The sequence below is a fragment of the Rhagoletis zephyria genome, unplaced genomic scaffold (genome assembly GCF_001687245.7).
Source record: "Rhagoletis zephyria isolate East Lansing unplaced genomic scaffold, Rhagoletis_zephyria_1.1 Rzeph_scaffold_00064, whole genome shotgun sequence".
Lineage (NCBI taxonomy): Eukaryota > Metazoa > Arthropoda > Insecta > Diptera > Tephritidae > Rhagoletis > Rhagoletis zephyria.
The window spans coordinates 239,935-267,532 of NW_016157148.1; the positions used below are offsets into that span (position 1 = coordinate 239,935).

General features: G+C 35.1%; 3 protein-coding genes across 3 annotated transcripts; 2 read left to right on the plus strand and 1 right to left on the minus strand.

Annotated features, from left to right (window-relative positions):
• The first annotated feature begins 45 nt into the window (after nucleotides 1-45).
• On the plus strand, nucleotides 46-15,993 carry LOC108370834 (spermine oxidase). Its single transcript, XM_017626247.1, has 2 exons — nucleotides 46-201; nucleotides 11,984-15,993. Exon 2 carries the CDS (start codon nucleotides 12,046-12,048, stop codon nucleotides 13,573-13,575), a length of 1,530 nt encoding a protein of 509 aa, XP_017481736.1. The 5' UTR covers nucleotides 46-201; nucleotides 11,984-12,045; the 3' UTR covers nucleotides 13,576-15,993.
• Nucleotides 15,994-18,066: 2,073 nt separating this feature from the next.
• On the plus strand, nucleotides 18,067-20,626 carry LOC108370846 (spermine oxidase-like). The gene has a single exon (XM_017626268.1). The coding sequence runs from the start codon at nucleotides 18,957-18,959 to the stop codon at nucleotides 20,541-20,543; it is 1,587 nt and encodes a 528-aa protein (XP_017481757.1). The 5' UTR covers nucleotides 18,067-18,956; the 3' UTR covers nucleotides 20,544-20,626.
• Nucleotides 20,559-23,721, minus strand: pyd3 (beta-ureidopropionase pyd3). The gene is made up of 3 exons (XM_017626275.1): nucleotides 23,439-23,721; nucleotides 21,559-21,821; nucleotides 20,559-21,480 (listed from the first exon to the last, which is right to left on the minus strand). The coding sequence occupies exons 1-3, from the start codon at nucleotides 23,540-23,542 to the stop codon at nucleotides 20,690-20,692; spliced, it is 1,158 nt and encodes a 385-aa protein (XP_017481764.1). The 5' UTR covers nucleotides 23,543-23,721; the 3' UTR covers nucleotides 20,559-20,689.
• Nucleotides 23,722-27,598: the final 3,877 nt, after the last annotated feature.

Consider the following 27,598-nt stretch of genomic DNA (forward strand, 5'->3'; position numbering starts at 1 on the left):
GAATAGCTAGAAAAATTCTCTGGTACGGCAGAGTAATGCCAGCAACAGAAAAGCGTGCTTCGGTGTCTGCGGAAACGTGTTCATTCGATTAAAGTGTTTTTGCTTACTTATAAAAATTAATAATTCATGTGAACAAATTGAAAATTTATAAACACAAATATTAATTTAGAAAAGTGCAAGTAACGCGGTTTTTGAAATAAAGTGAGTTTATTAAAATACTATTAAAGTATGCAGCAAACTTTTATAAAGTGCGTGTCTGTGGATACATCTTAACATATATACATACAAACATATTCAGTCGGGCAGGGCAGAATGTATGTGGTCCCGACATGATGTTAATTTCTTCAGAAAATTTGAAGTACATTTAATTTCTGTATGAAAAGTTAGTAAATAGGTATCTGCGTGGAAAAGTAATCGCATTCTTTTTTCACAAGTATAGAAGTGAATTAAAGACTTCATGTTTTTGGAACTACTTCTGAGTGGTAAAATAACCGCGCTATAAATACATTTTGCAACCAACCTAGTCCTACTGGGTATGAGTATACATATATGTACATACATACATAGATATACATATATGTACGTAGCTTGTCTGTGGCCAAGCAACCACCCAATCTGTTAAATATGAGCACGTGAATGAGTGGGGTTAAAATGCGCAAAACATAACATACGGAAGAAGAGTAAAAGTGAATTAACAAAAACAAATAGAGCAATTTTAGAGTGTGGATATCTCTCGATTGCATAGAAAATTGCATAGTTTGTGCGGTAGCAGTTGCTGGGCGGCAAAAGCCTGTCGTGAGATGCACACACTCTACTGAAGGTCATTGTAGAGGTGGGTAACTCAACTCAGAGTTGAGTTATTGAGTTGATTCCTATAAGTGAAGCGGTAACTCAGACTCCCTGTCCAAAAAAAATGTAACTCAGTAACTCAGTTGATGCCGTAGGGCTCACATGAATCAATTGAATCATAGTGGCTCATATTTGTCCATATAACTCTCTCGCTTCGCCACAGTGTTTAGCATGGCAAAGTCTTGCATTTTGTTTTTGCACGAGGCGAATTTATACAAGGTGGTGGCAAGAATACAACAACAACAACCACATGTATTTTGTATTGCGGGTGTTATGTCAAATCTCACAAATTCTTATAATTTCGTTTTTTTTTTAGTTTTTCTCGAAATATGTATGTATGTAAGATATATAAAGATGTGCATATCAAATCAATTGCCTTTCCAACCATATCCACATTTTGAAATTCGGTACAATAGGTTTCGAAATATAAGCTTTTGAAAATATTGAAAATTCCACCTTTACCCTCCCCCTAGCACCGCCCTATTAATTTGCACACAAAAAAAATTACACCTTTCAAATCAGTAGAAAGGAGCTGACCCCGCCCACTTTAAAGTTTTGTTTTATCTCAACGGCCGCTATACCGCATCTATGCCTCAAAACGAGTCTACGATACGAATGAGTGTAACATACAAAGAGTCAAATGAGTTAGTTGAATGAGCTGACTCCTTAAAGTGAGTTGGAGTCATTGAGTCAACTCCTATAAATTTGCTGAGTTACCCACCCTTAGGTCATTGATGATGTTGAATATGTTGTTGCTTGGTTGGTTGGCTAGTAGGATTGCTTGTTGTTTGGTTAGTTGGTTGATTGTATGCTGACTCAGGCGCTGAAGCCACAGTTGCCACTTAGTTCTTTTTTTGCTTACGAAGAAGAGTACCAAAATTTAAAAAAAAAACCAAAATATTTTTTTTTTATTATTGGCTTATTAAATATATCACAAGTATTTGAACAGTGCAATATATGTACATATGATATATTGCATTGTTCAAATACTTGTGATATATTTAATAAGCCAATTTTTCGAGTCTTTTGTGAACTATTTTATAATACTTGAACATAAGTTTATTAAGTTAAATTCTCTGTAATAATGCTTAATATCTTCACTACGCAGAGGTTATAGGTCCAGGTCAGTTGATTTTGACAGGAAATTTAAAATATAGCTTTGCTGTAAAGCTACTTGGAACACCTCTCTTTCGGAGAGTCACATACAAGCGAGCTCGCTGCAATGGTATACAGACGGCTCCAAAACGCCCGACGGCATTGGGGTAGGCAACTGCGGACCAAGTGTAGAGGTCTTGGTACCCATGGGAGTATACCCGATCATCTTTCAAGGGAGGTCTATGCGATAAGTCTGTGTGCAGAGATTAACCTACGTACAAGTTACCGTAATGAGCAAATTTTAATATTGAGCGATAGCCAGGCGGCACTCAATGCCCTCTCATTATTTGAGTTAAAGTCCTCCTTGGCTCTTGAGTGCATTGATAACATCCTGGCGGAGTACAATGGCATCCAATTAACTTGGGTCCAGGAGGCATAGGACTTTCTGGCAACCAGGAAGCGGTCCAGCTAGCCAGAATGGCAGCTGCCTCGTCACGTATAGGACTTGAGCCCTTCCTTGCAATCGGACCTAGCACAATCAAGAAAGAGCTCAGGAAGGAGAGGAACAGGCTAAGAAACCAACACTGGTGTAACACTGCAGGTCTAGGCAAGGCTAAATGCCTACTAGAAGGCTACAACCTTACAAGATACAGAGCAATAACAAACCTCCCCAAAGAGAGGGTAATAGGTCACCTTCACAAGCTAGGGATCTGGGACCTATTTCATAACGCGACAGTGATAATTGTGTAACGACAGGCATTTTTCGTATCGTCAGTGACAATCCGACAGATTGGTGGTTGTTTTGTTTCATAAAAGTAATTGCCACCACCGCTTCAATTCCATGAGTAATTCCATTCAAAAAGTGACAAATTTTCATTGTCGGGTTTTAAAATTGCCATTGACAAAATGTTTGCCAGTCATAAGACATTTTTATGTAACTCATATGTAATACTCAAATTAATGAAAACTAATGAAATGTGCGCAATTACCATATAAACAAATTTACAAAATTCTCCTCCAACGAAGGTATTTAGTTTTGTCGCTATTGTCGTGACATTTTTGTCAGAGTGACAATTGTCAGCACCATTATCGACAATATTCCAGTATTGTCACTGTCGCTTTCTAAAAAAAATTCAGTTACCTACAAGCGTATATGAAACAAAAAAAGGCGGCAACAATTCTGGCTCTGAAATTTTATAGAAAAATCGACAATTGTCGCACCTGTCACGTTTATGAACGAACTATGTCGTTTCTGAGAGGTGACTGAAGAGACTGCTTAGCGAGAGCGAGGCGGCTAGGGTTCGAACGATACTATCGATATTGAGTAAGCATCGATACTGAGGGTATAAAAATGAGTACTTTAATAGTCGATAACTTATCTGGTGATTTTACTCGATACTTTGCAAAGTACTCGTAGTATCGAATACTTTTTAAAAAACACACTTTTTAAATTATTTAATTTTTTTTGTAGCCTACTACCGTTGACTTTTAATTCAAACTTGCATATTATTTTACTAAAATTGAATAGGCTACAAAAATGCATTTATGTATGTATGTACATTTAACGTTAAAATTACTTCTGACGTGAAAGTAAGATCTGCAATGAAATAAAATCAAATATTTTAAATTTCTATTATTTTAATTTCAGGAAATTTCTAGATATATGTACGATTGAAGAATAAAATAATTTTAGTATCCCTAAAAACTTATTCAAATGAGTAAGATACTGAATAGTATCGATACTTTTTCCCTGATACTTTAGGAGTATCGATACCATGAGCTCGATGCCAGAATGAGTACTCAGTATTGATACCGAAGTCTGAAATTTCCGCCGGTAGCAGGCTCGTATGCCCTGATATTTTTTTACAGTTTCTATCGTGGCAGTTTTGTCTACTTCCCTCTACTTGTCCAGTGGTTTTTTCCATGATTCTAGTTTTCCTATTCCTATCTTTATATATTTTAATTTTAGTTGCAATTTCCCGTGATGTGCTCACTTCAATGGTTCAAAATACCCTCATATAACGACATCGCGAACTGCGCCACTAACGGTCGAACAAATCAGACAAGTTTGAAATTTTTCAAATCCCTCTTACTTGTTCCAACGTCGAACGTTTCTCCTCTATTTACCAAAAATATTCAATAAAGCAGGGTTGCAGACGGAGAAGTTATATTTTTATTACAGGATCATTTTATAACTTCAGACTTCAGAGGAGACATTTTGTATTGCATTGTAACTAAGTATTGGTTAGTTCAGCTCGAAAAGCAGATAATCTGGTCATAAGTATGCTAAACAAAACACCCAATAACACTATTGCGAAATTTATGTATTAAGGGCAGCAGTCTACCGGATATCAGAATCCGGGGTTTTTGTGAAAAAGATTGTACAGGTTTTGTAGGGCATGAAATTTGCTACAGAAAAAAGTTGTTGAGCTATAGAGCTGGAAAGATAAATGTTAATAATAATTTATATTAAACGTCTTTTAAGACGATATTTATTATTCTTACATTAGAAATTAAGTTAACATTCTATGAAGAGAAAAAAATTTATCGCTAAAAATTAAACACCCTAATACATATGTATGTGCATTAAGCCATTCCATCTTACAAGCAAATCAGCCTTATCATGAGTTTCATTTTCCCCGAACCGGTTAACTCTTCACTTTTGGTGTCCATGGTTTTACTATGGGCGAATGACAAATTTTCGGATGAATTTTTTTTTCAGGCGAAACTCAGGATAAGGCAGAATAAAAAAAGTTCGCCGTGCATTTTTTTGGTGGAACCTAGGGTGTGCCTTTTTATATTTTCCACAGGTGCCTAAGAATATTCGGCAATAAAATTTTTTTGTAAAATAGTTCTACTGGCATAATCGAAATACTTCCTTAGCAAAAGTTTAATAATTTTTGGCGAGCTTTAATTTCCTGATATTGGGGTGGTACTAAAACGGGGTAATGAATTTTGGAACAAAAAAATGTTCTCGCGGCAGGAACATCGGTAGATATATCATATTTTAAGATTCGAAAAATGTAAAAATAATACCCCTACGTCCGAACAAAACACAAGTATTGTTTAAAAAATTGCCTTGCAAAAATTCTTTAGACTTAAGGGTGTACGGCGAACTTTTTTTCTGGTACGATCTAATGTACATCTATGAACGCCATGACATTCACTTAGCCTCAAGCCCTTCATTCGTTATTTTCTAGTGTTCAAGTTTATCTAAGAGAATTCCCAACATTTTCTACAACAATGACTTTAAAAATAGATAATAAATATGGTATACTGTAGATATTTGTATTTATATGTATTTACATACAAATACACAGGTACCCACGTACATACATACATATAAAAGGGCTCTTCAAAAAATGATTGCCGGCGAGCTTTATGAATTTTGCCAAGCATTTAGGAATGTGTGTTTGTATATCTGCACCGAGAAACATAGTATGCATAACAAGTGCAAAGTGTTTACTAGGGCGCTCTATTATTCGTTTTCTTTGAAAACCGGGTTTTGAAAAATAAAAAATGGCGATTTGAAAAAAAAATGTTTCCACATATTTAAATAGGAAAAACCCGGATAAATCGAGTCTATTTAACATAACATGCCCTACAGCAACACTGAGAAACTGCTAGTCAGAAATCATGACCGAAGTTACAATAGGACTGCAAAAATAGAAACCAACAAGGCAAAAAAACTTCGAAGTAAAAACAAAAAAAAAAAACAAAAAATGGGCGATCAATGCAGTCTTAATGCGATTCACCGATCTTTTTAAGAATAGATCAATAAAACCCTGTAGTCGGTTTTGTTTTTTTCTTGAAAATTTCTTGTTTTAATTAATTTTCGGCAGTGGAAAATTTCAGATATAAAATTAATAAAACTGTTCTATTCAGTTTCATTTTCAATAAAATGAATATTTGGAATTTTTAGGTACTGGTATATGAGTAAAAAACCTAGGTAAAGACTTGGTTTATTCGATTTCCAAGAAACCGGGAAAAATTATGCAAAAAGCCGATTGAAACCGGTTTGGAAAAACCGAGTAAATCACCCTATTTAGTACATACAATTTAACATGTATACAATATTATGTACTGTCACTTGCCATTTCAACAGACTAGTTTCTAAATACATACTATGCATGTGGTATGTTATTTTAACCACATTTGGCTCAAAAATTGATGTGATGTGACTTTGACCTCGTAACATTCAAAGGAAATGTGCGAAGTGGATTGCTTTTTTGTTTACCCATAAATTCTGTTGACATTCTTATATATTTGCATATATCTACATACATATGTATATTCATACATTTATTTATATCCGTAGGTGGAGCTAATTTTGCACTGAAAAAAGTGATATCAAAATTAAAATACTTTCTCCCAAATCAAGGATATTCCTTTTAAAAATTATCACTGAACGCTCTCTATATTCCAAATTAGTACATACATACATATTGCACTTTTAATAAAATAGAGGTTTTACTCCAAATTCTCCTTTTTTGGAGATTTCCCCAGCCAGCAAAATCATCGTAAACGAGCTCGTAACCGGATATTTATCTCGAAGAAAAGCCGGCTAAAAAGTCGTTTATGATAGCCACTTACGATTCGTTTTCGAGTACTTTTTCGCTTGAAATTATCGAGCGCCTACGAACAGTCGTAAACGGATCGGAAAAGCATTCGTATGCGAATTTTATATATTATAAAATATTGTGGCTCAAGAAAAATTTCCAACAGAATGAAAATTTTTTCTTGTGCTGACAAATTACTACAAGCCACTTTTTTTTACTTATTTGGTTTTATCGTTTACGAGCCTTTCTCTAACTTTTCACCGCTCGAGAATCCCTCGTAAAACATAAGGTTCGCAAAATTTACGTTTACTTGCTGGCTGGGTCATCATACAACTTATAAGCTTGATAAATAGAGTATGTTCAGCCCGAAAATGGCAAAGATATATGCATGTATTTCCATCTGTACTTTGGTATACCAAGTGTATGAACAGATCAAACTTATGAAACATAGAAGGAAAAGGAGAACACAGAAGCTGTCAAAGCTTATATTGTAGCATACCTTCTACGCGACATGCTTTGTTTTTAAAGGTCCGTATGCAGCTCTAAAGAAAACGGTCAAGAAAAAATTGCCATTATTTCATGTGTGTGTCCAAGGAATTTTTACATCTGAGCCTGTTGCCTTTTTCCTCAAGAAATAATGGAACGAGCATATATTTCTCTTGCAAACCTGGGTTGTCTTGTGCTCTTTTTTCACAAAAAAACTTTAGAAACCCGTAGTAGAAAGCATACCAAATTTCTTAAGAACTGCGTACTGCCTTAAGGAAACTTGACTCAAGAAAATTTCTTAGCTTTTTCTTGTACGTCATTTTATACGGATTTTTCGCTTTTCTTGAGAGCTGCATACTGGCCTTAAAGTTCAAATTTATCAAGCAAAGCGAGCAAAGTCGTATGTAAACGGCCCTTAACATTTGCGGCACCAAAATGGTTTCCCCTTTTTGTTGGCCTGTGTTATTAAATGTGCGATATGTTCGTATATTTCTCAGAAAAATTGCAACGACAATATTTGTTTTTTATTAAATTATAAAATACAATAAAAAAGCCAAAGTCCGTTAATATGTGAGAATATGTCATGACAAGTTCAAGCTTTTGTTTATTTACCATGCAATGAATTGACAACGATTCATTTTTGCCGCTTCATATTTCATATTGAGAGGAACTACATATTTTTTTACGTCATTGTCAATGAGTGAACATTTATAACTAAATTTGTTTGTAAACAAGACGAAACTTACTTCCCGCCATTAATATTATGTATGCCAAGTTGCCGTCAATTTGCGACTTAACTAGCAGGCTCTCTCCCACTACTGCGCTTTAGCTGGCAAAAGTGATATATGCACATACTTCATGCATACTTACATACAGTCAACGTCAAAAATATGCATACCCTGACGTTCTGGCAATTTTATTTATTTATTTTCCATACCATTTTTTTCTTTTCTTTTCAACAGTAAAACCACGAGACTCCATTTTTAAACTTCATACTTAACACGGGAAAATGTAAAAAATAAAAACAAATTAGAATATTTTAGTAAAATAAGGTTCAAGTTTCAGGCCGCAAGAGATTGTTGGTTTTTGAGAATTTTTTGCTGGGTGTATTGTGTACCTGTAAGACCTGTAAAATATCAACGGTAGTATTTAGCGACTTGAAACTTGTACTTTATGATACTGAAATTGAATGGTCTACAAAACTGAAAAATTTAATATTTCGATGAAAAGTTCTTGCATTTTCCGCGAGTTCTGTATAACATTTAAAAAAATAATGCTTGGGCTTTTTGTTGTCAAGTCGAGCTGAGAAAAATTTGGTAGGGAAAATGTATGCTGTCTATATAAGTATATGTATGTATATGTTCTTGCCATCTATGGCTAATATGCCTCTTTTGAGGAAAAGATGAGCTCCACGAACTGTGTATGTACCAAAAACTATTGGTAGCAATTTAACGTGGCTATTTGTTGATTTTCCTAGAAGGGATTTTTCATGCTACCCAATACATGACTCAACTAGTCTGTGGTCACTGTCACCTCTGTATGCGCATTACATTGCGTTACACCTTTCGTAGTTACTATTTATTGTTTCAACAAATGAATACACTTCAAGCAAGAAAAAGTAGGCTCGCCGTGCTCTTGCACATTTTTCATTTACATATGTACTTATGTACATACATACCTATGCATGTGTTAAATTTATGTACATAAGTAGATACTTACTTACATGCACGCGCCCTTTTGTTGGGAAATTCAAAGGAAAATACTTCGGTTGTGCTTTTCCATTCTGAATGCACCAAAGCTGAATAAAGCTAAATGCACACATATTTATACATATATAAATAAGTGTGTACACAATACGTATTTGCATAATGTTTTTTTTTTACTGTTTGCTTTATATTTGGTTTTCTGCAACTGTTGCAACATTTTGTTGTTTTAATCAAGTTCTTGTCGCTTGTGTGCATAATGTGGAAAATTAAGCATTCAGTGAAGTGAAAAAAGAAAAGTCTTCAATGAGTGGAAAAGTGCACAATTTTTATACAAACATATTTATGTGTATTTAGTAGGTTCAAGTAGTAGTGTATTTATGTGCGTTCTTGGTGCTTTAATGCCACTTAATGTAAGCTGGCTTAAGGAAATAAATGCAGCTTAACAAAATTACCAACGATGCCGGTGGAAAAAACATCAAAATACTATAAATTATTAATTAGATAAATTCTTGTTCCAATTGATGTAACAGTAATCCCAGCAACTAAAGCGTTTTCTTTTGTGTCGTATTCTGGAAAAATCGTTATTGAGGATTCGATTCCTAATTTCACTGCTTTTTAAATTTTTGAATAAAGTCGTTAACCAAATCGGCATTCAAAAATGTACATCCTTCCTTCTAACTTTCTGGATAACAGGCTAACCTAATATTCACGCACGCCGCCAATTTACTGTCAAAAATTTAGCATGCACATACAACTTGTATGTGACCAACCGAAATTGAACGGCATGTGTGTGAAGCTAACTCGATTTCCAATTTTTTCTGCGTGACATTTTGATTTGACGTTTCGCTCAATGAAATCAAATGCAAACGCACGCAAGTAAATTTCGAGTAACGCGAAAAAATAAAAATTCGAAGGCGGGAGCATCAAAACGCAAGCCGCGAATATTAGAAGAAGAAGATCAGAAGCCATCGTCTTTAACTCTCAACTTGCTGCGGATATTTTTAAAGAGAGTTGCCACTTTTTTGTTCTTAAAAAATGTGTTTGAAGGGCAGATAAATTATAAAGCTAAATGGTGCTAAGTTAAATAAAATATTACAAAAATTTGGGCGTCAAACGAAAGAGATTAGATACCGATTTATTTCAAAAATATTTGGCAGAGAGAGTAACCAGCTTTTCTAAAAGTTAAAATTAATTTAATTTACAATTTAAATCAAATATTGGAATACGCGCAACAAATGAGTTATGTTTAAACAAATTTATTTCGAAATTAATTTGGAAGAGGGTTACCACATGTTAAAAATCTCAAATTCGTCTTAATGAAAAAGGTTAACGAAATGTTTAAGAATGCTTAGTTTATAAAATATTTTTGAAGGGGTTGCCACTGGCCCAAAAACTGAAAACAATTTAATTAATAGCTTAATAGAAACATTTCAAAATACATATGTACATATGTATGATATTGTTAGCCACTTATGTTTATTTATTTATTTTTAAAAATATTCAACAATTTTTATTGAGCTTGAAGCCGTTTTTAATGAAACCTTATTGTGGAAAAGCAACAATAATTTGAAAAAAATGGTAGAAGTGATAGCTATTTCGGAAATCCCCAAATTTCCTCATCAGACTTATTTCAGTAGGATTCGAACCGACGATCCCACTAACTCAGCCAGTTGCCTATGCACTGTGCTAAGTTCGCCTTGTGAATTCTTGTTGCTTTTTCCACTATTTCATTGGTTAAGCCAACTACAATCAAGCGCAGCTAATGCAGTGCACAAAACAAATATTTTTAAGAATTTTAATTTGAAATATACATAGTTCGATCTAGAACAGAAACCACATAAATAAAAGTTCCACAGCTTCCACAAAGTACACAAGATCATGCAGTGGCACACTTAGGTCGAAAGCCCGTTGTGATGCCATGCCTGGTAATAAGTATTTCTCTCGCCCTTACTGAAATCTTTGATATCCCTGGCGAATCACTAAATCACAGTAGATCCGTTACTTCCGGATCCAATTGAAATGAAATTGAAATGAGTTTTTTTTTTTTAATTAAACGAAATTAAAAAAAAATATAACTTACGTATATTTTTCTTTTTAAAACAATAAAAGCCAAAAATAAATACAGAACTAAAAAGAAAAAAAGATAGAAAGGTTAAAAGAAATTAAAAATATATACATACTTTTCTTTTTAATGCAATTAAAAGAAATTAAAAAATTGTTTTCTTTTTAAAATAATAAATTCTAAAAAATAAAAAATTAAATTAAAAACCCATCCTTTTTAAAACATTAAAATCTCTGAATTAAGAAAAATGAAATTAAGAAAAAAAATTTAATAAAAAATCAGTTCTTTACAATTACATAAATGAGATATGAAAGAATACGTTTTATGGCAAAATCTAAGAATAAAAAATTTAATTAAAGAAAAAAGTTAAATAAGATAATAAAGTTCAACGTATGTAACTAAAAACATGTACGATGTATATTTTTCTTTTTGAAACAGAAAAAACTAAGAATTGAACCAAAAAATTAATTGAACGGAAAAACACAACTAAAAAGCAAAAATGGGTACATAAATAAAATTTAAAAAAGATTTTTAATGCAAAATTTTAAAATTAAAGGAAAATTATATTAAAAAAATGTAAGTTAAAGAAAAAATAAAGTAAGTTCCTAAAAATTCAACGAAATTAAAATAAAAGGATTTTTCTTTTTAAAACAATAAAATCTAAAAATAGAAACAAATTTAAACTAGAAAAGAAAAAATGTCATCATCAGTCATTTCGATATATTAAACAAGTAATTTTTAAGCAAAAAACAAAACCGACTTCAATTCTCATATAAAAATTTGGGGAGTTCGGGACCACCTTTGAGACTCTGAAAAGAAATTTCGAAATCGGTTGGCGTGGTCCAAAGTTATGCGGAAAATCATCAATAAAGTCTCCAAAGAGGTCCCATACTAATCTGGTTTAGATCCGATCATTGGATCATGGAATATATATATATATATATAAATACTACATGTATATATATATATATATATATATTTTTTTTTTTTATATGAGAATTGCAGTCGTTTTTTTTTGCAAAAAATTACTTGTTTTTTTATTTTTGTACAAAGCGTGAAACCTTTATTTATATGGTACTTTGATAATTAAATTTAAACCAAAAAAAACTCAAACCTCGTCAATACGTGGGTGTCTTCCAAGTATTTATAATAAGCACTATACTACACGTAAATTCAAGCTGCATCAATACTTTTACTGATCTTTGTTCCTTCTCTTTTCATTTCAGCCTCTACCACGCTTCCACCTGCAATTGTTGCCGCCTGCAGAGCTCTCATCAACCCGTAGGTAATGACTAGCAGTACGAGTCCCAGAATTGTGATTATCGGCGCAGGTGTTTCTGGAATTTCCTGTGCTGTTCGACTACTGGACTTCGGTTTTCAAAATGTGCTGCTACTAGAAGCTGAACCGCGCATTGGCGGGCGGGTGCACACCATACCGTTTGGCGAAAACGTCATTGATTTGGGAGCGCAATGGTGTCATGGCGAAAAGGATAATATTATCTACGAGTTGGCAAATAAACATAAGCTACTGGAATCGACGAGGGATGTTTATGAAAATTATAAGTGCATCCGCTCAAATCGAGAGGTAGTTTGTGAAAGTATTAGCCAGCGGCTGAAAGATATCGTCAACGATAGTTTAGTGACACGACAAATGGAATTACGGAACTGTAATGGTTCATTGGGCAGCTACTTAACTAATAAATTCTATGAGGCTTTACGTAGACCAGAAAACTCGGATATCGACATGGCGATAGCGAAAGAGTTCTTTGAAAATTATCAAAAATTCGAAAATTCAGTGGAGGCCTCAGATACGTTAGATGAGGTGTCGGGTCGTGGCTATTTGGAATACTGGGAATGCGAAGGCGATATTTTACTAAATTGGAAGGATAAAGGATTCATTGAATTTCTACGTTTGATAACAGAAGCGCGCGAGTTGGGTAATGAGTTGGGCGTGCTGGAAAAACGCGTGCTGCTGGGGCGAAGCGTAACGCAAATACGCTGGAATCGCAATGATTGCTGTGTGGACATTAAGTGCAATAATGGCGAAGTGATTATTGCCGATCATGTCATACTCACCATGTCGCTGGGTGTGCTCAAGGAACAGCACACAACACTGTTCGAACCAAAGTTACCAGTGGAGAAGCAACGTGCCATCGACGGTCTGGCCTTTGGCACTGTGAATAAGATTTTTATGGAATTTCCCGAAAAATTTTGGCCTGATGACTGGACTGGTTTCACGCTGTTGTGGCGCGAGGAGGATATCAATGAAATACGCGGCACTTCACGCGCTTGGCTTGAGGACGTATTCGGTTTCTATTGCGTTAGCTATCAGCCAAAGATACTAAGCGGCTGGATAATCGGCGCCAATGGACGTCATATGGAGACTTTACCGGAGGATGAGGTGCTTGCGGGTTGCATGTATTTATTTCGTAAGTTCCTAGAATGGGACATACCCAATCCGAGTAACTTCAAGACATCAGCCTGGCATACGAATGCCAACTTCCGTGGCTCTTACTCATTTCGCTCCATGTACACCGAAGAGGTGGGCACAAGCGCACGCGAATTGGCGCAACCGCTCACCGTCGTTACGAGCCCGCCGCTAAGTAATGGCGGTGAGTCGAATGCGAATCCACTCTATCCACAAACACGTTGTGATAAACCGATCGTACAATTTGCCGGTGAAGCGACCAGCGATCACTACTATTCCACGGTACATGGCGCAGTGGAGGCGGGCTGGCGTGAAGCGAAGCGTTTGGCGGATTTCTACGGCATGCCGCGAAATGGCACAAAAGAGCCGAAAACGAAGGCACAATTATAACAGTTTTAGGACTTTGAACGCCAGCTAAGAGTGATTTGAGAAGGAGTGTGTACGAAAGTACCCACAACTCATAAATGACTCTCTGCAGTTCTGTAGGCTTTCAAAGTCCTGAATATGCAAATTGAAAAATATAAATCTATAAAATTTTCCGATGTATATCCCCCGCTTAAAATATTTAAATAAGTAATTGCTATTTACTAAAGACATGCTTGCATTAGGCGGTAATTTTGAAACACAATTAAGCTTCCGATATATTATAAATAATTTAAATTAAACACTAATTACTGATCTTTCAAAGACTCGCTAACTTCCAGAGTGTCATTACAATATTTAAAGTAACACAATATGGAGTCCATAACTACATGTGAGGTCTTTAGAGCCAGGTTAGCCTAACTGACATACAAAAAAGTTACAGCATAAATTGCATTACTAGAATCGTAAGGGTAACAGCTCGAGGCACGTCTTTTTCTTTTTCTTTTACTATCTTTGCAAGCATCACTTAGGTGCAACGAACTTCTCAGTAAAAGACCATATTTATTTTTCATAGCACCTGCTTTCACATATGTATTACTAAAAAATTTTTTTGTAGATATGCTCCTCTGGCTCTCATGGTCTCATATAAACTTGCTCAAAATATTAACAAGAAAAAAACTACCATACTATTTCGAAATATGTAATACAAAAATTTTGCGCCAATTGATATATGTACATTAGACCGAACCACCTTATCAGTAAACAAAACAAAATTTCGCCGTACACTCCTGAGTCTATAGTACACATTTTGGCAAGATAACGTCGAATAAAACTCGTTATTTTTTTAGGCCGTATCTTGGGTTACACCTACATACACTTGGCAATTTTTTATTTTAAAGTTCTACTGGAATAATTAAAGTACTTCCTTTGCAAAAGTTTAAAGATTTTTGAATAGTTTTAATTTTCTGACACTGGGGTTTTACGTTAGGGTGGTAGGAACTGAGATGGGGTGGGTAAGTACTAGCACTGGATACTTGAGGTCAACTCTGGAACAAAAATTTTATCCCAGGGAGAAAAGCATCGACATACATACATATGAACCATACTTCAAGATCTAACTGTAAATGGCGCAGGTATGAAGAAAAATTAGAAAAGGCAACCTCTACCTTCGCCAAAAAAATCGATATCGACGTGGAATCTAATAATCTTAGCAAGAGTTAAATGATTTTTAAATAGTTTTAATTTACTGACACTAGGGTGATACGTTAGGGTGGTAGGTAGGTACTGAGATCTGGTGGATAAATTCTTAAAAAATTTATTCTCGAGATAACATCGATATACCATGCTTTAGGATCAGACTGTAAATGCCGAGGATATGAAAAAAATGTAAAAAGACGACCGACAAGCCATTTTTTTTCTCATTTGCCTTACAAAAATACTTAAGACTCAACGGTCTACGCGAACTTGTTTTTTCTGATTCAGTCTAATGTACATATCTACAACTAATTTCTTTCAATATTTCACTATAAAGTACTAGATATTGTAATATCATAAGTTCCAGCGCCGGTTTTAGTACAGTCAAATTACGAAAAACGGACGATTTTGTAACGAATACTCTAAGGCTGGACGCTTGGAATGTAAAACTTGATTTGCGGGACTCGGAGGATTGTGTAATCTCCGTTATCTCGCAAACAAGGGTCGTCAAGGTTTTTTTTTTTTTTCATTTTAGAGGCACAGCCATTTTAGGGGCTCAAACAATTTTAGTTCCCACGCGTGATAGTGGATTTCGCTCAACCTCACTGCATTTATTTTATACAGTGGGACAAAGCGTCCACTTCTTGCCTAAAAACATATGATTTTTAAACATGTTTTTAAAGATGTAAAACGTCTTTAACGATAAGTCTTGTCTTAGATAAAGAATAATAACAAATTTGTTAAAAGCCTTAAGTCCTGGCAGTTAGAGGGTTAAAATGATTCACAAAAATGCCAAGCATCTAATTCTACTAGGCTTCACCGAACACGAAAATTTACGAATCCAGGAGAAAGAGTAAATACTTACAAAATATATTTTTTCATAAAAAATAATAAAATGTTTCCCCAAAAAGAGAAAACTTTAACCGTCTGTAAAAATATTTTTGAGATGCGATGGAGCGCAGTCTTTCTGATTTTGACTACCACGTGTTAATGCTAGAGTTGGTTAACTTTCGTTGAGGTTCAGGAACGTTGACCACTTTGTTTCCCAGATGTCGGCGACTCTACTGCCCCCTGAGTGCCGTAAATTAATTTTTTCATTACCTGTACTAGCCTCAAAGTATTCAAAAAGAAATGAACACTCTATGTTACAAGTTTTCAGTTTACCAATTTTCGAAAACTCAACATTGGCTTATTTAATTCGGATTTATTATTTTTCATTTCGTATTCGGCCTTCAAAAACAAAAAAAAAAACAATATTACAAAATATGCAAATAAAAAACTAAAGCCGCGGTTTCCAGCCGCTCAAATTATTGTTGCCATGCAATTTAGGAATTACAAAAAAAGGCGCTATAGTCATTTGTGAAATATGTCTTCTTATATATGTACATAGTTGCATACATACAAAAATATATATAATTAGGTGCATTTTTACAATTGAATGTCAAATAATGGTTGAAATACTAGACATATGTATACATACATTGTAAGTATTGAGATATGTACATATACATGTACATATGTACGCACATAAGTTTAAAGTTTTAATGAAACAACGTTGAGCCTGATTGTTACACAATCTTCATACTTTTTAATAATAAAAAATAATTACAATATTTGCAAAATATATTTATTAACGCGCAAACGTAATATTTATAATTCAAGACTTCTGCAGAGAAACACTTTTAAAAATATACTGAAAATGCAGCTATTGATTATTAATAAAAACCTTATGTAAATACGTATGTATTCGGGGTTATTTTACTCGAATAGGGCCTGTAGATTTTAAAATATGTATATTTTATGAGATCAATAAAATGGAATGGCAAAACTATTAAATGCTTATTTTTCGATTTCCGACTATAGTGCTTATCACGCCGCCCACACATTTTGAGAAGTTTATTTATTGTTTCTTTACTATTTATTTTTATTTATTTTTTAAAAATAGTTAATCTGATAAATCAAGTTTAAAACGTTTTGCTATATTAAAAAAAAAAATAACTAACTTTCTTAAAAGTTGTAAGTTTTTTAATTAGATTCTTAGAACGATTTTAAGTATGCAGTTTGTTGAGGGTGTCGCTCATTTTAGAGACGTCTACACTTATATAACTCACTCTCGCTTAGTGGTATGCCAATATCTATTTCTTCTTAGTCTGCAAGTGGTCTTTAAGGTATCCTCACGTATGATGACACATAGTGATGGTAAGTGCAGCATTGCATCAAGAGCAGCGCCAGGTGTCGTACCGAAAGCTCCCGTACAGCACACGGCAATGGTTCTTTGAAGTTTAACAAGCATATTTTCTATGCTATTGATTTAGAGTCTGCTCCACCATACCACTGACGCAAAGCTGATTACAGGCCTGATCAGTAAGGTATAAATTCAGAGGACTCTCTTTGGTGACAGAACCAACGCTTTGCCAAAGACCTGTTTACATTGCCAAAATGTTGCCAATGCTTTCGAGGTCTTGTTCTCCACGTGATTTCACGATAATTTTATATCCAGAATTACTAGTAAATACTACTAGATACTTAACTTCAGGAGAAGAGTATAACGCTAGTTTTAGTTGGCTTAGAGATTCGCCCATTTCGATTACACCAAGTGACAATTCAGTGTTGTGTGTACTTTCTTATAAACAGCCGGCAGAGATGGCTCGTGACTAGACAGGCCACATCGTCCGCATAGGCTTGAGCGTAGATATCAGAGTCATTAAGAGTGACAAGAAGAGAATCAATTACCGGGCACCAGAGCAATTGGGAAAGCACACCACCCTTAGGGCATCCCCCTATTAACTCCGCACGTGACATATTGACGCTCTTCTGCCTGAATTTTGATGACCCGCTGCGCCGGCACTGAACGAATCCAATGTACCAGTACAGAATCAACTCGGAGCAGTGAAATAACACCCGAGGAAATAAGGTCCGCGTTGGCGCCATCCCACGACGCCACCGTCCGCGTTATCACGCCACCACTGAAAAACCTAAAAAAGCTTAGAACAAATATGCGCTTCGCATTGAAGGCTAAAGAGTATAACAATTTACCTTTAATTTCCAATAGTTCGCTTATCAGTTTTTGGCAAAAATACCGTTCGATTTTGTGCGTATACCGCAAAAGAGAATTCAATTCAGAACTACTGTATGCAAAAATAGGTAAATTCGTTTAAAATACATTGCAATTTAAGCATATGTATGCCTTCAGATCTTAATAAAAAATTATAATTGGTATGTTTCAGTATAATAAAGCCAGACGGAATAACACCCACACCCTTTTCTTTGGGAAATAAAGCCCGTGGCCGTTATTGCTCTTTCGCAAAGAAAACAAAGCCCGCGGGCTTTATTGCCTTTTTTCGGTTGGCGCTTTTTCCCCTTCGAAAGGGAAATAAAGCCCGAGGGCTTTCTTTCCTTTTTTAAGGAAATAAAGTCCGTGGGCGTTGTATATGCTATCGAAGGTGGCATTGTCAAACGCGCCCTCAATGTTTACAAAAATGCCCAAGGCGAACTTCTTCTTCTGGATGGCATTTCTAATTCTGGCAAGAAAATTTTGCAAGCCGTGATGAGAGCGCCTCCTTATGAATTTGCAACTCTACTAATCATTCCAGACATTTTAGCATGATGTTAAGCTAATAGGCCTATAGCTTCTAGGGTTACGAAAATAACGCTTTAGTTAGGTTATTAAAGAGCGCAATGCGGACACAAAGCCATAATCAGAGCAGATAGACGTACCACTGAAAATCTGGAATAGCTCCCGTAATGATTGTTGGAAATATAAAACCGCAATATGTTAATAAAAGATAATAATTTTAGGTGCCGCGCCATGCCGGTTCTGCTGGTAAGAGCTGATTTTTACGGAAGATATTGGAAGACAAAGTTCGGGTATTCGATGATTTCCGTTAAGAACACCCTAAATTTACATACATGTTTACTTATAGGCGATATACACGGTGCATCTCATTCGCGAATCCATTTGGATATGTTAGTGAAAATAAATATGACATAACTAGGAATGACTCAACTTTGTGTAGACGAGTGCGATACAACACGTACACAGATGACTCGCGAGTTAGACGCACCGTCTATGGCGCCCACAACGTTTCTGTCGTTAAATTTTCACTACATATCAATCATATTCTATTTGTTACTAGAAATTCTCAGTCATGGAAATTCTTTTGACACCAACTTATGTATTTATTTATTAAAAAATTACTACTTCTTAATTTTCAATGTGTCTAACAAAATCTAAACATAGTGATACAAGCATCGATGGCAGTCTTTCTAGCCAAGTCAGTGAAGCTTTTCTCGAGAAGTATAGATTTAGAAGAGATTCGGGCTCCAAAATAGCATCGGAACCGAACTTTCTCATTATCGGCGCTGGCGCTGCTGGCCTTGCGTGCGCTGTGTCACTGCTTAAAAAAGGTTTCCGGTATGTGACTATCATCGAGGCGGAGAATCGAATCGGTGGACGTATTTTTACAAAGTCATTTGGCCACAATACCATCGATTTAGGCGCACAATGGTGCCATGGTGAAAAGGGTAATATTGTTTACCAAACAGTTAGTGGTAAAGTAACGCTGGGCTCTTCGACTCACATCTACACAAAGTTCGATTGCATTCGCTCGGATGGTGAGTTATTGCCAAATGATGTAGTTCAAAAGCTTAAAACTTTGCTGGTACAAATCTTTGCAAAGCGCCATCAGGAGCTGCCTTCATTTAAAGGTACATTTGGCGAGTATTTAAGCAAGAATTTCTATGAAATGATAACGAGTAAAGAATACGAAGACATTAGTCGCGCCGTTGCACGAGAATTCTTCGAGAATTTCATAAAAATCGAGCGGTCTGAGACAGCTGCAGGAGTTGAGGAAATGTCCGCACAGGGTTTTGAAAATTACATTCCATGTGATGGTGATTATTTATTGCATTTCGATAATGGATTTCTAGAGTACCTACGTATTCTTTTGGAAGCTGATGAATTTGGTAACGATTTGGGGCTGCTAGAGGATAAAATTATTTTCGGCATACGCGTGAAAGAGGTCACATGGAACCGTGCCGATTTCAAAGCGCAGGTTACTTGTGAGAACACCTCAGCTGTATTTCTGGTAGACCATGTCATAGTGACAGTCTCATTGGGCGTACTAAAACGAAATGCAGCGCAATTGTTCAACCCAGAGTTGCCGATATCTAAACAGCGTGCAATCGAAGGCATAGGCTATGGCAGCATTATGAAATTATTTCTGGAGTTTCCAACGCCATTCTGGAACAGTAAATGGATGGGCCTAGCCATGCTTTGGCGTGAAGAAGATCTTTTGGAGTTACGCGAAAGCGCACGCGCCTGGCTGGAAAATATCTATGGCTTTTATAGGGTTGCAAATCAACCCTGCGTAATAGTTGGCTGGCTAGTTGGCTCCCAAATTCCTCAGGTAGAAACAATGCCAGATATCGAGGTTAAGGAAGGATGTATGTATTTGTTGAGGCGTTTCTTGCCGCAATGCAATATACCGGATCCAATAGATTTTATCAAATCTGTTTGGGATACTAATCCAAATTTTTATGGCACAAGCTCGTTTCGTTCACTGAAGACAGAAGAGCTGTGCACAGGTGCAGTTGAGTTAGCGCAACCCATAACCGTACTCGCCGAAGCGCCTAACTTTCTCGTTGAAACGCATCTGCAAGGAGGTCTGGCCGTTAAGCCGGTAATACTGTTTGCTGGCGAAGCTACACATGAAACTCATTTCGGTACGGTGCATGGTGCGGTAGAGAGTGGTATACGAGAGGCTAAACGTCTGGAAGGTTACTACACAGTAGATCTGTAGAGAAAATTGTGCAAATTTAAATGTATACGAAAACTCAAATATATTTTGCAAAAATAACAAACTATCTACACAAACGCAAAGCTGTTGCTTAATTATTTAGCAAATTTAGACAAGATACCACGCAATTTGCATAAACTTTTTAGATTCTACTCCCTAATGACTTGCGGCTCAAAGTCGAGTTGTGCAGCACGCGCGAGGGATTCCGCATATAACGGTAGACGCTGTGTCATGGGGAAATTCCAAAAATCTTTCACCTGTCTGCACAGATTCAGGTCTATTTCAGTGATGAGCAGACCATCCCTATTGCGTGATAAGCCCGGCGTGCGTGCGCCATTCGGTGCCGTCACGTAAGATGAACCGTAAAAGGGTCCGAATACTTTATGCGCTTTCTGGCCGTCGCCTGAAGTATACTCGTTGGGAAATTCCTCGCTGCCGACACGATTTATTGCAACTGTGAAGTAGCTATTTGCAATTGCTGCATTGCGCGCTTCAATACCCCAAAGCGGCTCGCTGAGTGCGCCCACTGTAGCCGAAGGATTGAATACGATTTCGGCACCATTCAAGCCGAACATCAACCAGTTTTGTGGATGGTGACGGCCGTAGCAGATATTTATTGCTATTTTGCCAAAGTCTGTTTCGAAAACTGGATGGCCAGTGTTGCCTTCCATGTAGTAGGTGGACTCGTTGAAGTCGCCGACACGTGGAATGTGATTCTTACGATGTTTTCCAAGATAGCGGCCCCGATTTGAGATCACCACCGAAGTGTTCCAGATGGTGTCGCCATGTGTTGTATCGCGTTCCAGTATCGATGAAATAATAACCATATTGTAGGCTTTGCCCAGCTCTTGTAGCATTTGTGTTGTTGGACCCTTTTCAGCCTCTTCGGCAAATTCACACCAGGGAAATTTTTCGCGCGTGCAGAATGCAAAGGGCATTGCTAGTGGAATGAAAAAAAAAATAAGAATCAAGAGCAGATTGTATATAAAAAATGTTTAGATTATAGCTTTGAACTCACTCCATGCTTCCTGCATGCAAATAATATTAACGTCTGCCTTGGCAGCTGCCTTGATTATGATGCGTATTTTGTTCCAAATGGCTTCGCGCTGTTTGTCCACCGGAGCAGTGGTGGGTAGTACAATGGAGTTTTGTATAGCTCCCACGCGCACTATGCGTGGTTTGCGTATTTGCTCTTTCTGCGCAGATAGACGATATCCTTTTATCTCAAAATCATGATCGGAAGCTAGGGAAACGGAAGCTTCAGGCAGTTCTAGCACATCGCTGTAAATGATGAAGAAATGTTAGGCGTTTTTGTGCATTCCTAAAAAAGGTAGCAAAAGCTTATATATGTACTTTTGAGCAATTTGTGTTGACGAAATTTGTAAAAAAAAAATTTAGAAAGATCCAAGGCGAATTTATATAAGGTGGTGTTACTAGCTCAGCTGATTTTGTGTATGTGTTTCGCCGCACGGCTTCTGATATCAAATTGAAAAATTTTGTTTGAATTTCTACACACACTCTTACAGATTTTGACAGTTTATGCCGCCAAAGCAAAAACAAAATACATGTAAATTTTTGTTTTTGTACTCCTGCTATCACCTTATATTAATTCGCCTTGGTAAGATCGTTCCTTGACTTGAGAAAATTTATCTTGTAGAAAAAGCGGTCTCAGCAAACACAACATTTATACATATACATTAAAGTAGTCCAAAAATGTATGTAAAAAAAATAAGGTCGCATTTTTAATGCCGCCAGCCCCTAGGATTGTTCTATACCAAAAAAATTATACCCCTATTTTTTTATTTTGAAATAAAAAAAAAAAATTAGGGTGTGCTCAAAGCGCTCAAAGTTTTCAATGTATTTTATATGGGGAAAAAACAACTTTTCGTAGAAATAATGTAGAATTCTTGAACATCAATATTTTTCGATCGGAAAACTTTGCTTATCTTCAGGAGATTACCGGTAATAATATCCGATTGTTCCTTTAACAATTTTTTCATGGTGACTATATTTTATGGGTCCTTGAAAATGCAATGGGAGGACCAATAAAAAATCTTAATCATAAAAAATGGTTAAATAAACAAATGGATATCAATATTTGAAGTCTACTGAGGAGAACCACAGTTTTACGATTGAAAAATATTGTTTTTTTTTGAAAATTTAAAATTTGTTTTTTCAAACAAATAAGTTCGCCGTACATCGCTGCGTCTAGGGTATTTTTGCAAAGAAATTTCGAAATCTTATTTTTTTTTGCCGAACCTAAGAGTCACATTTTTAAATTTTTCTCGTGGCAGCTATGTTCGACAAAAAAAAATCTGAATAGTTATAATAAAATAATCACAAAAGTTTAACAAAAGATTCAAGATTTTTGGTAAGCTTTATGTGCTGACTTTGGAACAGAAAAATTGTCGATGTAAGGCAACAAAATAATAATAATTTGTGTAGGGCGAACTTTTTTTCTAGTATGGTCTAATGTACATACATACATAGATGGATGTATGTATGCCGCAGATTATCTGAGAACATTATACATATGTATACGTAAACAAATATGTATGTATGTAAGTATATCACTTTTATTATTTCAACTACTCAGTTCATACATACACATTCATAATAAATTTGTTTAATTAGTATGTATCAAAATGAAAACCAAATAGCGGGATAAAGTTTAAATTTATAGCATTTAAATGCAGTCTCTGCTGATAACGCGATAATTGTACAATTTACGCAGATACAATTTATCAAATTCACTATTATACAACAAATATTTTTACAATCTCCGCTGTTTCGTTAAATTAAGTATAAGAAAATATATGTACATTCTTTTGTATATACATTCATATACATATGTATATAACTAGGACAACCTTTGCATTAACAATTTGCTCGACTCACTCTTCTGGAACGCCATACAAAATACGCTTCACCTCTTTCAGTTCATTTGGTGGTATGTGCTTCTCCAGACACTCTTCCAAACTTTTTAAATCGAATGCAGACATTTTTGATTATTGTTGGCTATAACAGATGATTTCTTTCGTTTACATTAAATTGTCTATAATAAATTTAGCGATAAATTGTTTAATAGGCTATTTCTATTTTCTCAAACTCAACCAACCAACACCGTTGCTTGCTGATCAACAAATGATGAGTTCTAGAGAGAGTTTTCACTTGGGTGGTGGCCAGTGCACGGACTTCACCACTTTATTGGTAGATCTACTCACTTTTTAGCTATATTATATTTTCTACCATTTTAAACAACAAAGTCTAAAAATCTACATGCCAATCTTTTCCATATTTTATCATCGGGCACACCTTAAATAAAAATGAAAAGTTAACTCTGAGCATAACCAATTTAAAAGTGAAATTGCATCCCTATCAGCTGTTTAGGTAAGTATTTTTCGTTTGCAATAAGTTTGTGTGGGAGGCTGTCCAACGAATAGGTTCCAAACATTAACCATTTCAAATCTAATTTGAATTAAAAAAGTTTGTAGCGGTGAGTAATTGTTTGAGCCTCCTTTAAATTATTACAGAGCCCATCATCGAAGAAAATTCGATTCGAAATTTTCAAACTTCGGTACTGAGTTTGCTTCTTCACTTCAGATTGTATTGGAGAGAAAACTGCTGTCATTTTATTTCATTCGATTCGAATTAAGGAAAATTCATATAAGGCGGTGGTACTATCATCGTATACATATGAAACCACCTTATCTCGAATAGAGTTTCATTCGATCACGGATGCGGTGATTCGGGTCCAGTTGTATGTAAACATAGGTTTTTTTGTTGAATATTTTGTTGACGTGAAATATATCTGTTGTTGTTTGATAAAAATTACAATTTATCCCGCGGCGAACTAATGAAAAGTGATAGCAGGAGTACCAAAATAAAAATTACAATTACAAATTTTAAGCACAACACGACCGTTTATGAATTCGCCATTCTGATCTTGTTTTTTTTTTTTAATCTATCAACTTCTAATTTTTTTAGAAATCCATGCACTGGCACGCAGTCAGGGCTGCCAACTATCTTGAGCTATGAGGTGCCATATTGGGAATAAAAAAGACCCAAAAATAAACAAGCATGCCAAGAAAGGTGTCACTCTTTTTAAGCGAAATAAAACTATTCATTTCCTTTAAAGGAATCGATGCTAACAATTTTCTAATATCTTTGAACTGACGATGCATCGATGTTTTAAGTATTGAATTTAGTGTGACTCAGACCTGCACTTAATTCAACTTATCCTTTGTTTTTCTAATAGTTTTTTTTTATTTGATCCTGAATTCTTATGCCGTATTTCCACTAGGCATTAAATGACACAAATTATAATGGTGAAGTGGGGGCATTAAAAAATATCTGTGCCATGACCTTTAGAAAAATTGCAATTCAATTCATTTCCACGTGACATTTTTCAAAAGGCAAAACTTTTTCGTCATTTCAATGCCTAGCGGAATTTCGGCATTACATTATTCATTATTTGGAGCCCAGTTTTGAGAATACTCACTTAACATTTAGAAAGAGACCGAACACCCGTCTGCGACAAATACATTGTCAATGAAATCAGTCCTTCTAAGTTTGGACCCCAGCGAGATTACGCTGGTGTGAATTTTTAGTTTACAAATTTAACAAATTGTAAAACGTCGGAAAATATCCATGTATCGATGTTTTTCAGCCAATTTATTTCGTTATCGATGTTGCCGATGTTAATCCTGAAAATTTGCATCCCTATTTCCTTCCCATTTAGCAATAAAAATAGAACCACAATCCTAAAAAAAAGTGCAATGCCAAAATAAGATAAACCAGTTGTATAAATTTTAGAGACTAGCAAATTTTAGTTGACGAAAAATTAGTACAACGCGAAGGATTTAACAAATATGTATTGAAATATTACTAAATATTTTTCAAAAGTGAAACATTAAGTGTTTGAAATAAAATAGGGCCACACATTGCACGGTTTGCGCGAAGTTGGCAGGCCTGATTGCGGTGCTAGCTAGCGTAAATGTCTTCTTATTTTTGTCTCAATGCTCTCTATTTATTTTTTGATACTTGCTGAGCTACATTCATACTTGTATACATAGGTGAGCGTTTATTGTTAAACGCTAGACAGAATTATCGCTATTGAAAGATCTCACGATATATACATATATGTATGTACATTCTGGGATCAGTTAGTATATGGATTTATATATGTATGATACTACACACACATATACATATATATATATATATACATAAGTATGTGAGTACGCATTTGAGTAAAAAAAAGATAAGAGAGCATTTTGTCCGCAATAGTTTATTGTTTGTTATCTCAAAGAAAAATATTCGTAACAACCAAAGAAATCTAAGATCGGGCGAAACTGAACTTTTTATACTAGTCGCATTCACGGGTATTAATAAAATTTACCGTTTTCATTTCTGAAAAATTCCGTTTTATTAATTAACTATATTATTATTATATTCGATTAATAACGACTTTAAAAAAGGCGGAGGTTATCTATTCGACGCACAGAAGTGTAGAGTTGTCGATATTTTCGTTAGTTTCACTTTACACTATCGTTACTAACGAAATTGAATAATTTTTTTTATTAAAATTTTCAGTTTTTGTTGACTGGCCTTATTAAGAAAGCATTGCATTTTAATGGAAATTAGAGCCTTCTAGGCGTTTTTTATTACTTCAATAACAAATAATTAGTTTTGTACTTAAACTCCATATATTCATAAAAACTGCTTGTTTATTTATAAAAGAGTAAAAATTTGTGAAGTGGGCCACCATTTTTTTGAAGGTCGAGCTTTTTTTGTGCAAGTATCTGTTTATGCCTCTCAACGATAAAACAAAAATACAAGTTTCATAACTTTTTCGAAACTCGCTTTTTTAGATTTTATTCGTTTTCTCGCGATTGATAATATCGATTATGGGAAGAAAACACCATCATTCGTACGCGGTTTTAAAGTCATTGAGATGTCAATAATATTTACAAAAATTGTAATGACTTTTATTATTAAATAAAAAATTTTATGACTAAATAAAAAACAAAAATGGAAAGAAAACATCATCACTCTTAACTGTTTAAAAAGCAAGCAGAATCGATATATCCAATCGCGATAAAACAAACTCTTGATAACTCTTGTATTTTTCTTTTATCGTTGTTAATCATTAACAGATAATTGCACAAAAAAAGCTCTCCCTTCGAAATAGTGGTTGCCCATTTCACAACCTTTAACTCAAAAGTACTTATATGTAGCTCATTATCTAACAAAAATTAAATATAATAAAGTTTCAAATTTTGTACAAAAATTAAAAATAACAAAAAAATAAAATAAAATCGAAAATATCAAAACTTTTAATTCGAATTTTTTATTATAAGAGGGTGCAAGTGTGAAGTTGCTAAAAATCCTGTCGCTCCGCAATACTTTCCTAGATTATCCGAGCATCCACCTCCTTTATATCTATGTAGACGTTGCATATTTCAGCATGAGGGACCTTTAACTTCGACTTTAAATTGCAAAAGAAGACATGCGTATACGAACAGTTTTATAACAGAAGTTTATAGCCTAGGCCCTAGGATCCATCGTACATATCGTCGGTCCCTACGAAGAGTAGCACATTTCATTATTCGCGTCGAAGAGTAGCACATTTCAGATTTCTCTTGGGCCAAGTTGAAAAAAAAACAAGTAATTTTTAGCAAAAAAAAAAAACCGACTTAAAAAAAATATATATATCTATATATTTCATGATTCAATGAGCGGATCTAAACCAAATTAGTATGGGACCACCTCTGAGACGCTACCTTTCCGTTGCAAAATTATCGAAATCGGTTGACGCGGTCCAAAGTTATGCGGTAACATACATAAAAAAAATAAAATAAAATATTCCGACGAACTGATAACCTCCTTTTTTGGAAGTCGGTTAAAAATAATTTTTATTTGCGATTTGATTCGTCTTGTCAACTTTTTAACTGCTCGTGACAGAGATATGGATATAAGTTTCTCTTTAATAACACCACATCGTCATCTTTATTAACCGACTTCCAAAAAAGGAGGAGGTTATCAGTTCGTCGGAA